The following is an 18,640-nucleotide window of genomic DNA, read 5'->3' on the forward strand; positions in this document are numbered from 1 at the left end:
ATTGATCTTAAACAGTGTCCCTTGAATCATACAATTTTGCCAGAGGAAAATTCCTAGGAAAAGAAGGAAATAAGAACACTTTTATCTGAAACACATCTGTTGAGCTGAGAAGGAAATTCTGCCTCATTTAGGCAAGTTTGTTCTTTCAATTCTCCTGTCTTGATAGTGTTACAACTAATGGCAGGCGAGCCTCGGACTGCTTCTACACCAAGAAGTAGTTCTTGGCGGGGGGGGTGGAAAATCAGCTTCCAAAGCTAAAGCTCCTCTCTGCCATGCTTTTCTTGTGGATAACTTGATATCCTTTTAAAAAATTATTGCAGCAAAGTCTTTCATATAAACTTGTCTTTTAATGAAAAAAACCAAAGCCTGTTATTTCAAAATTGGTTCTGAGGAGCAATCAAGTTTGAACATGCATGTCCTGGGATTAAAAACTAGTTAGTAGAGTTTTTCTCCTATTTCTGTTCCATTTATAACTGCCTTCAGAGGAACAATAAAAGATTTCCTTCGAGAGGACAGCATTTATCCACAGGAAACCAAAGCAACTGAAGATACACTTTTTTTTTATGCCTGCTGATCTTGTTCAGTCAGGAAGATGAGAAACAAGAAAATAACTTGCAGAGAAAACAACAAATATGACATTGATAACAGATTTTTACAAGAAAAGCCCTTGACACATGAACCACATGCCATGCAGAAGTTTCCAAGTCACGATCAAGTTGTCTGCCTGTTGCACTCTGCTGTAACCACCGAGAACTGAGTGCCCAAGCTACAGAGCTGCACAACCCCGCCCAGCTTCTGGCTACGCTTGTGCAGGGAGACTTTTACTCTCTGAGCGCCAGCGGATCTCTCAACACCAATGCTCTGCATTCAGTGCTCACCTTGCAAAGGCACCAACACTCATCTCCTCCTGGAGGTGTCAAGGGAAGCAAGGAAACAAGTTTCTTTTCCAAGCTTCCCAAAACCTGAGATAGTCTACATGCTGCTGCCCTCTTACGGTGAAATCCCACAGGACTTACCGCCACCCTGGCAACGGCTTGGTGCTCACTAACTTAAAGCTGTAAGACTGACAGCGAAGTTAGAATCTCACTAGCTTCCTTTTATTCCTTAAAATAAAAGTCAGAAATTCTATAAATGGCACTAAAAATGTTTAATCTCTATGAATAAAGTCATGCAATGTTACTCTCCCCCTTTGTATTTCTTTAAAAATAGAATCCAGTACATCAAACAGGACAAAGAAATAATGTAAAAGGATGTCTCTGTCATCTTCTGAAAATGTTTAATACTTTTTCTGGAAGTGTTTAATACTGCTGTGGTCATCAAAGTAATCTCCACTTCCATTTCATACTTGTGATTCACTCTGTGGTATCTAAAATTCCTGAGATAAAATCTGCATCCCAAGAAACTCACAGTGATGATGCATCTGCAAGTACACATCCAGTGAGAAACTTAACAACCCTGAACATTCCCAAAAGCTATATAGCTATCACTGTCAGTTCCAGATAATGCACTACCAGGACAACTGGTCCCAGCTAATTTACCATGTTTCCTGGCACAGTTAATTACCTGAGGGGAGTGTCATGCTTACAGACACTTTGTGCCTGAACTGGCTCAGGTACCTCAACCAGCCTACGTGTAGCTGAGAACTTGCACACTGTGAAACATCCCCTTACCTTGATCATCAACAGCAAGGAGTTTTCACCGAAACCAAGTCGTGCCACTTTGTCATCAATTTCTTTTTGACCTTCTATGTTATTTTCTAACGCAAAGGATGACTGCTGTAACCGAGTAAGCTGAAGTAAAAGCCTGAAACAAAAAAGGCAGTTCAAAAAAGGCACAGCTGGCAAAAGAGCAAGTCAGCAAACCTAAAACCAACCAAAATACAATACTTAAGAACGGCTCTTCTTCCTGACTTTTGCTAACTGCAAAACCTGCAAAGAAGTGAATACATCCATATCAATCTACTATGGGTATGGTATACCCCTGCTACCACAGAAGTACTGAGAAGTGCAAACATTTTTCTCTCCATGCATCCATCACACAATTTCAAAGTGAAGCTTGGATCTGCTAGCATTAACTGTAGTACATCAGGAGTCCCACATCCTTATTAAGGCCTAACAAGACAGCAGTGCATTTTTGCCTATGGCAGTGATTGACTTTGTAACCTGAAAAGCTAGAAATTTTGGGGGTTTAGACAAATCTCATTCTCCCCACATAGGCCAACCCTGGAATATTTTCTAACAGCTTTCACCACCGTTTTATATTCAAGGCAGTGCCCCAGAAGTCACCACCATGATTTGGTGAAGGTTAGACATTGTGCTCACAATGTGGGTTTGTGTCACTGAGGGACCCCATCACCAACTGCTCGACCAGAGAGCGCAGTGGCAGTTTCCAGAGTCATCCTCACACAAGGACTGTAAAACACGTCAGCAGAGGAAATATCTAACTATATTCAACCAAGAGACTACTAGAACTTAGCAGTATCATGACTGAAACTATGTTTAACTCAAGCTTTATGCATATAGGACAACAAATTGTATCACATTTACCAAGGTTAAACAAAGCAGGTGTTACAATAACGGAGTGTATTTTTATGAAGAGAAAATCTTAGATTAAAGTTGAGCATTATAAACATCAAAATTTATAAGTCTGAGCCAGTAAACCATTTGTAATTTCAATAAAGTTTTGACTGGGAAATTCAAAGTAAAAACAGAAAGTATTTTTAATTTGTAAAGCATTTTTGTTTCAAAATTTGCATCAACATAATGTAAAAAAAAGAATAAAAATTAAACAAAACAATTTATCCAATTTTTTTTTTTTTTTTTTTTTTTTTTTTGGTTGACAAAACTAGAAGAGCTCATGATGTTTTAACACAGAACCTTATTTCCTACAAAAAGCAATACCAACATCCCCTTTCCAGGTGCAATTTACCTTGTACCTGTTTATGCAACATGCACTTAAAATCCAACAGACCTGAAAATATTAGACAACCTATTTAATGCATAAGCCCTGAGCAGGGGACAAGTTTACCCTGGACAAGTGTATCTGCAAATATAAACCACAATAACATTTTGTGAAACTGTGCAGCCAAGCAAGCAAATACCACAATTTTTAATTGTCTCAATGCTGAACTATACACACCAAAACAAGCAACACAGATTATTTTAATATGAATGTAGCTTTAATATTAAATATCAGTACTACATTTATTAACTTCTCCCAAGTAGCAATTACAGTCACCATCTCTTAGCCTGAGTACAATTAGAAGCTACTATATCTTTTTTTACATTTCTTAAATCTTGCCCTAACAGGTGTTCGCTGTCAACATTTGTGGAAGTTCATAAAATGGCTTTAAATACTCTCAGTGACTCATACATTACTGAGAGGCAAGAGGGGGGGAAAAAATCCAAGACTATTTTAACAAAACCAGTTCCTAATTATCTCTTTGACAGATTACGCTTTGGGGATTTTTGTTGTGTGCAAGAGTTTTAGGAACAGAGGGAAGAAAAGGAAAGAGCATTTTAATGCAGGCCTGTCAATCAGCTGTCACAGAGTTCATTTTTCAACCTCATCCATTATGCAGATTGGGGTATTATTACAAAATATATTTTTGCTCAAGCATGAGGCTTCAAGCAAATAAGACAGGTGGCACTCGCAGAAGGAAGACTGGCTAGCCTTCCCTTTGGGGCACTTCTGCTGCTGCATCTTTAATACCAAACCAGGAAACAGCCATGCTCTAACAGAAGCATTTGTTGAAGAACAAGCCCTTTTGTATATAATTACTTGAAAAGATTAATATAATAAGGCCATTAAAAAACGCTTTACTTCTCAACAGTGTATGACGCTGGTTTACTCTTTTCACTCAGGAGCTACCATGCTGTGGATTTGGTTTTTTAAGATCTGAAGCAAGAGCAGAGTGCTTCTAAGTTAGCATTGCCAATGCCAAAACAAACATTTAATTGAAAATGTAAACTGAAAATAAATATTTTTATTTATTATATTATATTAAGGCTGGGAAAAATATGCTTTAAATTGTTCTCGATTGGGCAAAGTTAACATTATTCTAAGAATACATTTAGTTACCTTGCTCTAATAAATGAGGCACATGCCTTTATCCCAACTTTCTTCGACATGTTCTGCTCCCAGGACTCAGAGGCTGTGTGTTCCCCTTCGTCCATCCTTTCCAGTTCTTCTGAAGCGCAGAGGAATTCTTTTACAGCCTGGCTGCTGCTACAAGTCACTGCATTCTCACTCTTGGTTTCTGTAGCAAGGCCGGACCAAGCGTCTTCTTTCTGGCTGTCTGATCTGTGAGGCTGCAAATTAATCTCTCTTCCAGTCGATGTTTTGAAACTACCACCCCTTACAATAACCTCTTCAGACTGATTTATATTTGTTTCTGGAATGACTGATGAAGACAAGCTCTGTAAAAGGCTCATATAAACTTCAGCAAGTAACTTCCAGTACCAAGGGTTGAAAGGATGTAAGCAGATCAGTTGCTGCAGGCATGTGATCTTTTTTTCTACATTTTCCAGACCCTGGTAAATGGAAAACTGCAGGTTGAGAACCATTGTTAAGTGATCTGTGTTAGTAGCACTGCTTCTCCAGAAACAAAAGATAATAGATTAAAACCAGGAGTGGAACAGAATCATCATTCAGAGCCTAAGAAAATGTCTCCCTTAATAATGACACACATATATCACTAGAGGTAATTTTTCAATTGTACAAAACTGCGCTCTTAATTTTAAACGATACATGATAGAGATCATGCACGATGAAGCTGACAGCATTCCCTTCAGCTGCCCTGTCCCAGTCTGAAAGGCAAGGAGGCTCAAATGCTGTCATTTGTTTATATGCTTTCAGAGTTTTATACAGCTGCCCTTCTTTGTAGCGTAAACACCTTTTATGTAAAATAAACAGCAGCAGTAAAACTCTAGCAGACTCTAGAGCCTCTGGACTTTTTCCTTTATGGGAAAAACTCAATTTGTGGTGAGATACTCTTCTTGGTGGCAGCTTGGCAGCGAGTATATGGAAATAAAAGGGAGTTTTGAGCCGTCCTTTTATAGTGCAAAGATTTAAGCATTCATTTATCCCCTTTCTTATACTTCCTATTACATTACATTAATTCTGCCTGGCAGGGCATGATATTTAGTCCCTTCCAGGACTAGCAGCCTCCCTGCACAGGGAGCTCATTGTGGTACAGGGTGTTCTGATTTATAAAGAGTGATTATATCTGCAGTGACAGTTACCCTCTGTTTACCAAATACTCTGAGCACTGAACATCCTGAAGGATTGTACACATGAAGATTATTTTTCCAGAAAATAGTCCATATAAAGGAACTACTGGCAATATTTTAATATTCAAAATCTAAAAGAACGATTGCATTATTTACCATTTTTTCTGCAATATCCAGAGCCTCCTTATGCCTTCCTAAGCGACATAAACACCGAGCCTGGCCCTCTTGGACATCTTGTCTCATTGCAATGTTACTGGGAGGTAAGAGTAGTAAGCAGTTTGAATATTCACACAGGGCTTTCTAGTAGTGTCGACAAAAAGAAAAGCCAAACGAAACAGTAAGAGATTTTCATTTAAAGGCAAGCCTGACAGTACGCTTTGGTTATGACTACAGTCACAAAGGGAATTCAGGAGCTGAAGTCCACATTCTCATTTCTCCAGACTCAGCTATCACCTATGCCAGCAACAGACGAGGGCCCTGGTACTACACAGTCAAATCTAGACAGTGATGAGCAACCTCAATCCTAACTCGTGCTTAAGCCCTGGCAGGATTTACTACACATCAGTCCACCTCTCCCTCACCAGGACTGATCCAGAAGGGATCATCTGCAACGCAAGATGTACCTCCCCCAGCCACCAACTCAATGATCAGAGCACTTAACCTAAATTTGGAAGACCTTGTTTCAAATTCATATCATTGTCCACAGGAAGGTTTGAACCTGCAGGTACCTCACCTCACATGAATAATCAGCAAGTCGGAGAATACAGCAAGGAAGGTGAATCTTTATCATTCCTGTAGGGTGGTTCTAATTTGCACAAAATAATTATATATTAATTGGGTTAAGGAAAAAGACAAGAATGAGCAATACTTCTGTAGCTTAATGCTCAGGGCATTCAACGGGGCTCCAATTAACATTTAAATACATTAAATTACGTATTCAGTGAAGCTAAGGCTGGGATCTTGGTTCCTCCCCCTCCATGTGAGTGCTCAGACCAGAAGACTAAAGAGCAGTGCTTATTCTCCAATCTCTCACAATGAATATTTAATTATTCCTTGCAAAATTGAATGGTTCTAACACAAAGAGCTTCCAGGCAACATACCCTAAATACTTCCTAGCAAAATGGCTGAAATATTTTTCTTCCTTGGTGTTAAGCTTGCATTCCTTCTCGACCAAAAGAGACATCTCCCTTCTGTCCAGAGAATGCAGCAGCCACTGGTCAAAACGGATCACAGAAGGAATGCAAGACACCCCTGTTTGCCTTGTTACGGGACAAAGTGATATAACCTGGCAAGAATCAGGCATTACGAATTCCAAGTAGATTCTACAGTCACCTGTATCTTAAAAATGGGCACAGCTTAGATCACTGCTGTCCCTGGCATTTCTTATCACGTGGCCTAGGCTGACATAAAAGTGTATTCACAACAAACAAAGAGATTACTACCCCCATGTATTCATTTCCAGCCCCCTTTCTAGGGTCAGTGCTCTCAAATCTGTAATTTTATGTGCAGTCTGGTTCTGGTCCTGTCACAGTGATCCAGGCTAAGCAATAGGACTGAAGACTAGACATTTTTAACATGGATCATCATGACAGAAATGGGTTAGGGACCAATGGTCTGTTCCACTAGGAGATCTGAAGGGGTGTCATTCTACACTGAGAGGGCACCACAGCACACAGCAAGAAGCAATCTGCTCTTCCTGAGGGTCAGCAGCCATGTCTGACCTCCGTCTGAGGCATCTTTCTTCTCAGCACACTTTTATGAATCCATTCAGGGTGTCTCAGCTGAGACTGGCAAGCATCTGTTGTGTATAGACAAGGCAGCAGTAGCACTGGAATAACATTAAAAAGCAGAAGTCAGTGCCAGCTGAGATATACAAAAAGGTCCACAAATCCAGTGGGCAAGGCAGAAGGAGTGGAGTTAGAAGCTGGCCTGAGGGCTTTGAAATCAGGGAGCCTGTAATGCAAACCATATAGCCTGGAACAAGAAGCTATTACAGCTGAAACAAGGGCGGAAGTGGCTGGTTTCAACCAGGAACAAGGTAACAAAAGACTGGATCCTGCAACTACGACTATAAAGGCAGGAGAGCATGGATGATCAGGAATGAGGCTCAGAAAGTAGGCAGTGAGGACAGGATCTAGGACTACATCAGGCAGGAGCAGAAACAGAAACGTAAATGCACCCCAAAGGCACAACCAGCCATCCAGAGAGAGAGAGCAACAGAGAGGTGGGGCAATTCATGAGGCGGCTCATAAGACAACTGTCACGAGCCTGACAACCAAGGTCAGCTTTCACCTGGCAGCAGGGGGAGCTCTGAAAAAGGTGAGCAGCAGCCAGGTGGTTGACAAGAGATGAGACAGCCTTTGTGGGACATGGTATTATCCCCAGGAGCAGAGAAATCCACACACACACCTCTGGCTGACTATGACTTTCACGGCCACAAACACCAGCTCTGCTCACCACTGAACTGCTCAGGTGGGCAAGCCTGATCTGGATCAGCTCTGGGTGCAGAACAACATTTCTGGCCAGTTCACATTGACTTCACACTGACTCCTGGAAAGATGACATCTGGCTGGGGGAGCCTGCCAGAACAGTTACCCATCGTGGCCTGGCAGCAGCTCAGCCAGCAGGACTGCTCTTCACCAGGTCACCACCCCTGCCCGTGGGCCAGTCATGCTTTCCGCACAAACGAGGAACCACCAAGCTGGATATAACCCTGCCACTCACTCTAGCATCTCCAGGCCACGGCTCTACCGGGAGGCTTTTATATAAATAGACACGTTTCCTCAGCGCACCAGGGACCACAGGCTCAGCCCAGTTTATCCCCACAGCTTCCACCCACCAGGGCCCAGGCTCGGCTCAGACCCCCAGGCCGTGTGAGAGCCCTGGAAATACCTCAAAGTCCTGCTGCCGGTAGTGTGCCTGGGGCAGGCGCCCTGAGAAGGCCTCATGCTCTCCCCCGCTGCATGGGCTGGAGGGGAGAGCCGGCTGGGGCACTGGCTGGAAACGGCGGCGGTGGCAGCCCGGGTGCTGCTGGCCTTCCAGGGGCGAGCCCGCCGAGCGAAGCAAGAGCAGAGGAAGGCCCGGCCTCAGGGCAGCGTCTGGCTGACTCCCCGTTTCTGGCGTTTGCCTGTCGGTGTTAGGAGGGGGCGGTAAACGGGTGCGGTTTGCACCCCTGGACAGGCAGCAGGGCTGTCGCACCTCCCCAGCTCTGGCAAGGAGTTTGGTCACAAGTCACTGTAATGGAAATGTAAGATCTTGTAACAAATAGTCAAACCAAGCTGCTTTGATAAATTAATTGCATAACTGCAGAGTTGTTCTGTTAGTATCTTGGCTCAGTGCCTACGTGGGGGCGGGTGGGAGTGTATTTTGGTAACTTTTCCATTTGATTTCACTTCTGCTCCAAAGCAGAAGGTGGAAACTTGAGAAATCTCAGCGTTTTTGAGACACGGTTTCCCAAAAGGGGATATGACTAAGTGAAGACTGATCCTAGAGCTTCTTCAAGACAAAGATTTTCAGGCACACCATTCCTCATTAACAGCACCTAGGTGAAGTTGTAGCTACCTCAGCTGTTTGCCCTGCCTCACAATACTACCATGCACAGAGTGTGCTGTGTTTTAAGTGTACTGCAATGCTGTTTCCACCTTGCCAGTCCATCCACCCAGGAAGGTCCATTTTGTCCCATCTAATCACCACGCAGGTTTGGAGAGGGTGAGCTGAAAAGTCATCCTTGTACTTCCTTAACCTGCAAAATGGACTAATGAACCTGGCTATACCAGAACGGTCTTTGAGGCCAAAGCACTGCTTGTATGCATAATTTTAAAGGTTTCCTTTCTAAGTAGACATGTGGGTTTTTGTTGTTCTAAGTGGATACATGCCCAAAATATCTTTCCATGCCACCATATTTATGACTGGATGTAGCAACAGCTGGCATAAATCCCTGGGTAGAACCTCAACTTTGGCAGGTAGATTTGATCAAAAAAATAAAAGGGGATTGAGGCTTCTTTTGCATGTCTCATGGACACTGGACACACCTATTCCCTTCCCACTCCTCCAGGACTGCCAGTCATGCTGCAACACACCAGTCTAACGAGCAAAGCATGAAAATCCAGCAAGACGATTAAGAACAAATCAAAAAGAAGAAAAAACAAAAAAGAAACATGAGTAATCAAAGTGAAATGTGGCCCCAGCTCAAAGTAAAACACAAAGAGCAAGGCACTCCCAGGGGCAAATCCCAGAGAAGCCGGTTGGCTGCCAGCTTGGATTGCCGAGTCCTCCCGGGCTGGGGGTTTCAGCCGCCGTGGCCTCTGAGGATACCAGCGTGGTCTGCAGAGGCTCTGTGTTGCAACAGAGAGTGCCTTTGTCTGGTAAATCAGCGATAGGAGAGCAGTGATTCCTGAGCACCACACAGGGGGCCTAGCAGCTGACTGCATGGTTTCAGTCATAAATCACAGGCATAAAATTGCTTCTCTTCCTCCTTCCTCCCTTGCCTGGCTCTCCCCCTGCCTCCCCTCAGACATTTAAAAGGTTCCTCATGTATTAATTACAGAAATTAAAAAATGCAACTTTAGGAAATTCCTGTGCCTTGTCAGCACTGGAGATTTGCTCAATTTCTCCCCTAAGACCCGAGTCATCAATGTAGCTGCCAGAACACAAATTCCCACTGTACTTAAGTAAAGCTGTTTGCCTGAGTCTGCACAGCATGATTTGCTACGGTGCTGTTAGCCCTGGCTTCACACAGGAGAAATCTCTGGAAGAGGCAGCTCTGAGGGGGCTCAGAGATACAGGAGCCCTACAAGAGCCTGCATGGCTGCAGCTGCGCTGTGTAGGCATCTTCAGGGATAAAAGAAGCCATAGATGAATCTCTTCCTAAAGGCAGCCAAGGTATTACTCCACCATCAGCCTAAACCACCAGCTCTGCACATGAACATCAGACCAAGAGAACAAACGGGCCCCAGTAAGTTGTGGTTGATGAACAAGTTCCCGTGCATCAGCAAAGCTACTGTAGCTGTTTACACGAGCATGCTTCCTTACGCTGGTGGTGAGGTGCTGTGACCCAGCTTCAACCTCGGTAACTGGGGGCAGGCTAGCATGCTTCATCTTGCAGTCAGGGTGAGCCCAGAGCCCACAGCCTGGGTGGTGAAGACAACTCAAGCGATAGGCAGGAATTTGTCACACTGCTCTATTGCCTGAGCCTCTTGGCCAAGGAAAGAAAATACAGCATGGCAGATGAAGCTTGTCTAGATCCCGACAGCCCTTCTTCTCCTCGTTTTCCAGTCTACTCTGAGGCAAAATTAATTTGGAAGAATTCTCCCCCAGTGCTTCTCTAATTACTGATGTTATCTGTATTGTGATAGCCTCCATGGGTCCTCGCCACAGTCCAGCCACTCTTGTGCCAGGAGCATGTACACCACAAAGTTTTCAGAGACCATCAAGCACACAGTAGAAACAAGAAACCTTGGTCAGCAACTAGGGCCCTACCTTGGTAGGCACTATCCACACACATCGACCATGCAGCTCTCACATGGTTTAGAGCTTTATTAAAATATGCTGGAAAGTAGCTGCTCTTGGAAGAAAGCAAAGGAGAGACTAGTTCCCTCCTCAAAGCAAGAGAGCTGCCTGCAGTGAAGAGGGCAGTAAGGCCCACAGCGAGCACTCCTCAAAGGATGGGCGGCTCCTGAATCTTAAGTGGATTCTTCCAGACACTGTGAAATATTCATACCTTGAGGGAAGATTAGTTTTCTTGACAGTCATAGGCTTCTCCCTAAACATGAAAAGAGGGGAGCAGCTCTTTATTTTCTGACATTGTCTCACTGTGTCCTTGTCTCTTGCTTTTTATTTAGATTGCAAGCTCTTTACAGCAGAGACCATCTTTCATCCTCTTAGCATAGTGTCACACATAAGGAGATATTGTCCATGACCAACTCGGGAGGGTAATACAAATAACATTTCATGGCTAGGGCCATACAGAGGTTACCACTACTACAAACTGCAAACAAATCTGCAGTTAAAGTTCTGATGAGCTCAGATGAGCTCTAGCATATCTTACTATGATGGTATGAGATGCAACTGCAGAGCTCAAGAGCAATCGTCCTGGAACAGTAAGTGGTCATACTGAGGGTGACAGAAGCCTGACCCCCTGAGCCAGAGCTACTGACCCAAATTTCAGAAAAATAATACTTGTCTCAAACTCAGTACATCTTTAAAGAAAGTCCTGGTAGATCAGAATGAACATCCATCTCAAGCTAGCTGAGAAGCCAGTTCAGCCAAATGTGAGCAAGAAGCTACATTTGCTAACCTAGATCCGTCCTCGAGGAAGGTAAAACAGGACTGAGCAAAGGCAAATACAGGAACTAAAATGAGTCCTTACTCTTGAAGGGGAAAAGTGCTCTGGCACCCTCACACACTGTGGAAAGAGAAGAGTACGTTGAAACTAGGGCAGTATTAACATGTGAGCACAGAGGCCAGGGGCCGAGCAGAAGGGCATCAGGCAAGAAACCGGGCAGGAAGAGGTGATCCCAGGCAGCACTGCTTCAAACAGGCACTGAGTTCAACAGGCAGGGAATGTCCTTCTGCATTCTCATCTCTCCAGAAGAGCAGAACCATGGAATCTGGTTCCTTTAGAAGTTATCAAGTCACCCCACAGTTCTAGTAAGATGCAACGAAAATGAGTGGGGAGGTGAAGGGTCATGCATCATGGAAATCAAAGAGCAAGAATTGTTTGTTATTAGCAGAAGCCAGAAGTTTTTTAGGGGTCCTTAGGACAGTCAGGAGAAGACATAACCCCCAAAAGATGGTTCATTTGCCTGCTCTACCTTAAAACAGTGCAACCTTTCAAAACCCTGGCAAGCCATCTTAACTAGGCCATAATCCTTCCCCCTCGGGCCTCACAAAACCCAGAAAAGTTGTTATTGCCAAGAGGGTGCACCACACACAGATGTGTTCAGCTGTTAATGGGTTTTGCAACTATTTTCTGTCTAGCATGACAAATGATGAACAAAATGAATACACCCTCGGTTTTGACCAGAATGCTGTTGAAAACAGAATAGGAAAAAAGGTTTCTGGAGAGTCAGGAAGAAGGTGATCAGATGCCAGGGAGAATCCTAAAGCAAAGATCTTCCTGCACAAGCCTGCACATTTCCAGTACTGATGTGAATCATGTGTCTGAACCTCTTCACTCAGCCGTGTAGTACAAGCACCAAGGTTGTACCTTCATGGTCTGAAGATACAAGCTGGATGCAGAAGTCATGGCAAAGTGTGGTATCCTCAATCTACTGTTCTAACTGTAAAAAACCCCAACAGATTCGGTGTTAGGCACAGTGAAGTTTGTATACCTTCTTCTATGCCCTTTTTTTCAGTTTTATCAGTTTTTCTGAAAATTCATTAACTTCCCATGGCCACAGTTACACTTGTTGCTTAATTGCTACTCATGATGAAACCAGGGTGTGGAAACCACAGTGGATTTGTTACCTCTCTAGGTTAAAACTTTACTACTGTGGTTTTCAGGACTGGGCAGGGCTAAGTAACGCAGGTGGCAACTCCTGTAGGACACCACTTAAGCAGCCTTGGCTGCTGTAGACCTCTGCTGTAATAACATGCATTACACTGAGCTGACTTACTGCAATACTGCTGTCTTGCAGGAACAATGAGAAACAAATCTAGAGTTAGAAAAAAAATTGCTACATTGAAGAAATATATGCAGGGCTTCAGGACTGCCCTTGAGCGACCTGCACAACTCGTGGGCTTTTCCATTCCTGCTTTCCTTTTCCATATGGAGACTGGCAGGGGAGGCTGCCTCCACAAGGGAAACAACCAAACTGTTTGTTGATTCTCCGGTGCCTCATTTCCCATGCAGCTTTTGCACTGTTGGAAAGGACCAGTGGAAACAGCTATTAAATTTAGCTTCTATGGCTTCATATTTGCCTTGTACAAGTATCAGTCCCACAGAAAGCGTGAGGCAAAGCACAGGGAAAGAACTACTCAATGAGCAAATGCAAACAAAATGTAGAAATAAAAAATGGACTTTGCCCACAATTGCTCCCTTCCACAAATCATTGCAAGTGAAATTGAATTTAGAGCCAAGAACACCACAAAACATACATCTGTGATGCAGTTTTTAACTTCGTGCTGTCACTAAGACAAATGAGCCACTTCCATCACAGGGCTTCCGTGGGCCTCTGCTTCTGCACTCTGTGGGTGCTGGGTGCCATGCTTGCACAGACATCCTTGCAGCTGGACTTCACCTGGGGGCTCTGGCCAGCTGCTGGAAAGAAACTGCAAGACTGAGAGCAGTTACTATTGCAATATTATTTGTACCATGTCCTTCAGTTCAGAACACGTCATTATTAGAGTCTATTTTGTGGACCCTCTTCCACGTTAGTCACTTAAGACAGGCTTCACTGCAATTACATTTTTTTATATTTGGCTTTCATTTAGGAAAACTGAAAATCACGAAGAGGAGAATTACTGCCAACACTGACCTTTATTTTCACCCAAAGACACAAATCAACTAGGTGTGACACACACTTGCGTTCCTTTTCTACCTTTTCTTCCTTCTACCAAATAAGTATTTTAAGGTAATGAGCACCAGCTCAGCACTGAGCCTGTAAAGAAACACACATGGGAGAGGAATTAGTCACAATGCTAATAATTCAACATTACAGCAGTAGAAACACAATATTCAAAGGTTTCATTTTGCAGTATATGAAGTGCAGCAAGTCATTTAAAAAACAAAGATGTTAGAAACCACCATGCAACAGACTGAAGACCACCACCATCAGCATTTCAAAGCAACACCAAGACCACAGGGAGCAGTTTAACATCATTCTAGAGGGGACTTTTTGGCATAAAGAGAAAAATAAGGCAGAGCCCAAAGTAGCTTGGTATTTTAAATTTCTAAAAATAGTAGCTGACAGTATTGTTATGAAAACAAATGGAAAATGGAAGGGGCTGGGAAGAGGGGGCTGGGAGAGGGGAAACAACGCACAAAGCCAGCTGGTCTCTTGTGAAAATATCGACTGAATTGCAGCATTTTGGAATTGCTGACAACACTGTAAACAAAAAAGGTAACTGTTTTAAAAAAGGTGACTGTGTGCATAATCCAGGGCTTTTCATAACTCCCTCATTAGCTGACGGAGTCTTGAATAAGCATTCTTTCTCCCTCCCCCCGCCCCCCCCCCCTTTTTTTTTTTTCTTTTTTTCCCCAGATCGAGTAAAACCATTTGGCCAAACACCAAGCTCTGCTGGGTACTAGCACTCATCTCCAGGCCTGCACACAGGTCGCTGCTTCAGCTAGGGATGTAATTTTTCAGGACTGACAAACTACAGCACAGGAGTGATTGTACCTCCTTAAATACCTTTTTCTCAGGCAGGGATAGGTCTGCAGGCACAATGCCGGGTCCTGAAGGGAAGACTGGGTCTTGAGCCCTCCAGCTGGAGCCCAGCAGTTGAGTAGACAGGTGTGATGCGCCATGCTGATGCAAGACGGCGGCACTGCCACTGGTGGGGAGCTTCTGTGGGTGACAGCAAGTCAGGCTCACCAGAGAGGTGCAGAAAGTGCTCCTCTCAGACCCTTCTTCTCTGAGGAAAAGGCACATGTTAATGTCAAAAGCAGCCATGAAGCATGATGTCCAACTGACAGGGACTTCAGCAGGGAAGTGGTTCCTACTCGCCTCTACTCTTTTAAATGCAATAAAGAGCATCTGCCTTAATGAGAAAAATCACGTGAAAGTCCCTGGCCTGCTGACACAGCAGAACAGTTCAGCAACAAGCAGCTGTACTGACTTGCACGTGAAGCTGACCTCACGCTGGCTGTTCAGCCAAGCCAGTTCTCCAAATTCAATGCGTCTGAGGAATCAGTGAAATTCAGTTTTGTGAAACAGGAAAAAAAGACATTTGAGAAGAGCTGGTTTCTGACATTTTCATATAGACATGGTTCCTGGTTTCCACATCACCTCTTAAAACCACACGCACTCAGTAAAGAGACATTTATTCCATTATTTCTTTTTTCAAATTTTTGGTACAAAGTTTATTTTCAGAAGTTCCCACATGATCCTTTCTCTTACCAGGAATTTTCTATCTCCGATTTATTTTCTTTATCTGTTGAAGCAAAAGCAGTAATTGCTACAGAAAGCAATAATGGCAAATATTACAAATATTTTACAGCAGCATTTATTTGTCTCTTTGCCTCAAGAAATTAACAAAAATAAATCCAAAGACAAGATCCATACTGCCACAAAGGCTTAGGTTTGTAATATCCAGAAGTACGCTGCGTTCCCGTATATGAGTTGTACAAGTCCAGCACAACTTTCTAAGTTTGTGCAGAGCCTGATAAATAAGACACGGAAATATCAGTTATGTTATACTGTTTCTAAGGACTTTTACTCTGTAAAATGTTCGGCCACTCAAAGCTATAAGCTTAATCACATATCAAAGAACACAGGCAATAAAGCCCATTTTACTAGAACATATAGTATTAGGCCAAACAAAACATAAGAGGACAAAATCTAGTGGTCACTGAAGCCTCTTCAAAAAAGGTCTAAAACAGAATGTTTCCATTACGTATCAGAATAAAAATGTACTGTATTAAAATGTGATTTTTTTTATTTTTTTTTTTTTTTTTTTTTTTTTTACAAGCTTTTAATCAGTCTTCAATTTACAGTGCGGAACTTCTGCCAACTACAGTAGTTTAACTTTGGCACAACACTAAGTTCCAATCCTTTTGGTATTCAAGTCCTGTGTGTGTCCAAAAATTTTCTTGGTTTCACAAAAGATTAGGCCCATTCACAGTCAACCAGTTATCTTGAACTTTTTCAAGAATTGCTTCCCCTTCACCACACTGGGCAACTACAAAGGAAAGACACTGTAGACTATTGCATCATTCAAAAGAAACTCTTCATTCTAAACAGTGACAGTATTGTTGCTTCCTTTAACATCACATACAACAGACAGATCACAGAGGGCGACACACTGGACACCCTCTAAAAACCTTGCTGGTCGTGAGTGAATTGTCTTCCTCATACTTCAAATATATAACAATGCATTACCTTAATTTCATTTCACATGTCAAACAGGACATTTAAGTATATTGCAATATATTATAGAAAATTGCAAAGCGCCATCATTTCTGTAAACGAGATCGACACCTGTTAACTCTCCTGTGCACATGAAGAGCCGTACCTAGTGCCACATTTTCTATACAATATAAAGCCTTCCCAGGTAGGGCAACTCAGCTTTAGTGCATTTCTGTACAGACTGTAAGCAAACATGCAGATAGCCAACTATGCAAAATAGGAAACACCTTTGTAAGTTGGAACTGGAGGCAGGGGGAATATTTTGACATCATAACAGAGCTCTTGCAGTTTATCATATCACAGATGAAGATTTGAATCTTCTGCCGTTCTAGCACGTTCTTTAGGGAAAGTTTCATGATAGGTATCTAGTATTGGACAAGCATAAGGAAATACTTTCATCATCTGGGACACAAATATTATGTGTCTTAACACATTCTAAGTTATGCACGATCCATATAGTTCATATGTTCATATAGTAATCTTATCTCTAAAATACTTGAGAAACCCCAAATCATTTTTAGGCCACAGTATTATAGCCAAAGATCAGTTACTTTATTCACCACTGTAGTGCTACCTGCTCTAGGAAAAAAAAAAAAAAAAAAAAAAAAGGCCTCACACTTCCCAACAAGCATCAAGTCAGAAGCAGAGGTAAGTACCATTGCTAACTACAACACAAAGACAAGTGCTGCAATCCAGCCAGCACACTCCCAGGTGAAGATCCACCTCACCTAATTTCAGATGTCTGTAGTGTCCGTGTCTGCCTGCAAGCCACATGTTAAGAGTCAATGAAGTTCAGGGTGCAGTTCATCTGACCAACTCCAAGCATGTAGGATCAACGGGCTTGCATTTGTTAGGTATACTGACTAGCTGCAGTGTCTTGCTCAAATGCAGAAGAATCCCACCTTAATTCATGAAAAGTGCTACAGGATCCTCAGTTATCACTCTACATTTTACAATGTCATGTAAGTCAGATTTGCAATGACTATCCACTGAAAAAGTGAAGATGCTCTTCACCACAGAAGGAGAAAAACTCCCAAGAGCTCCAATCATTAAACTTGAAAATACTGGATGTTACCTGCCTGTGCTTCAAAATCTCCCCTTTTAAAGGTGGGAAAACAATACAAAAGTTTGAGCTATTGAGTGTGTATAAGTAGCTATTGAGGGGATTTTTCACCTTGCTACATCTTTCATTTTAAAATCTTTTCCTACAGAATTTTAACACATCACCAAACCTCAAGTAACTTGACCTAGTAAGTTTGTGTCATGCTACTTGCTAAATCTACATTACAAGTTTGGTGGAGAGTATAGGTGTAATCCAGCACTGTTCAGTGCAGGGAACCAAGCCCTCTACTAGCCCTTCCCATATCTAGTTTACATCAGCATCATGAACAACTCTCAACAGTTTCACTGCTCTCTAATCACAGCCACCATCTTTTCATTACCACTGAATGTAGGCAAAATTATTTTCCAAGAAAAAATAAATTAAATCAAATAAAGTAGCTATATGTTATTGCACTCTATTTTTGTGCATTCAGGTTAGAGCAAGGATATTTAATATTACAGAAGCTTAAAGATTATCTTCTCTCCTTGGGAGATATGAATATAGACAGATACATTCAGGTGGAGGATGCAAATCGATACTGCTGTAATTACAGAAGCAAATGCTGAAATCCAGCCTGGATACATAGTACTCTGTTAAGTGCAAAAGGGAAAACGCTCCCCACCTTAAGCTACAGCTTGGTTACTCAGCAGCCACAGACTAGTTGTCAGTTACTGCTGTGCTCTCATTTCAGAGGAAAACGGAGGAGGAAAAGTGTCAGCACCTTTAGGCTTTCTGGCCTACGGGGACTGCATAAAGCCATGAATCACTTTGTATGGGCTCCAGAAATGCTTTCTCTGCTCTGTAGAGAAGGGAGTGCACTTGCCTGCCTCAACAGTTCCTTGGCGAGCAGGAGGAAAATAGGCTTTTGCCCAAAGTCAGCAAATCTTGCATTAGAAAAATTATTTCATGTCATGTGAGGACATCATTGCAAGTTTCCTTCCCTATAATCAAAGTTACTGCCAGACCATATTGCATATAATGGCATGAAAACAAAAAAAAAAACCAAAAAAAAAAGGTACTGGACAAGGTTGAAAAGGGAATGGCCTCATTTACTATACTGTATTAGAGACAATCCACTAAATTCTAATCATGAGGTACTAGATATCTTTCCTCTCCTTTGCTTTGAAAACAAGACAGAGATTTCTAAAAATGAGTGATTGCAATACTTTACTTGTTCTGTCAGAACAAGAGTAAAATTTGCTTTGCTTATCAACTTCTAGGTAACTGAATTGTGCAGG

General features: G+C 42.6%; 1 protein-coding gene across 1 annotated transcript; it reads right to left on the minus strand.

Moving 5' to 3' along the window:
- Window positions 1-26: 26 nt before the first annotated feature.
- Window positions 27-10,321, minus strand: LOC141955006 (zinc fingers and homeoboxes protein 1-like). Its single transcript, XM_074895078.1, has 6 exons — window positions 10,263-10,321; window positions 8,124-8,358; window positions 5,389-5,531; window positions 4,081-4,599; window positions 1,671-1,803; window positions 27-53 (listed from the first exon to the last, which is right to left on the minus strand). Exons 1-6 carry the CDS (start codon window positions 10,319-10,321, stop codon window positions 27-29), a joined length of 1,116 nt encoding a protein of 371 aa, XP_074751179.1.
- Between the last annotated feature and the right edge of the window lie 8,319 nt (window positions 10,322-18,640).

The sequence above is a fragment of the Athene noctua genome, unplaced genomic scaffold (assembly GCF_965140245.1).
Source record: "Athene noctua unplaced genomic scaffold, bAthNoc1.hap1.1 HAP1_HAP1_scaffold_66, whole genome shotgun sequence".
NCBI lineage: Eukaryota > Metazoa > Chordata > Aves > Strigiformes > Strigidae > Athene > Athene noctua.

Bases quoted from the DNA above. Each gene is read 5' to 3' on its own strand.
- LOC141955006 (XM_074895078.1), bottom strand. From the start codon at position 10,321: ATGCTAGCCTGCCCCCAGTTACCGAGGTTGAAGCTGGGTCACAGCACC. The intron at 8,359-10,262 runs GTAAGGAAGCAT...TAACACCGACAG, and splicing joins CACAGCACCTCACCACCAGC to GCAAACGCCAGAAACGGGGA. The intron at 4,600-5,388 runs GGTAAATAATGC...CTTTTGTTTCTG, and splicing joins CTGGATATTGCAGAAAAAAT to GAGAAGCAGTGCTACTAACA.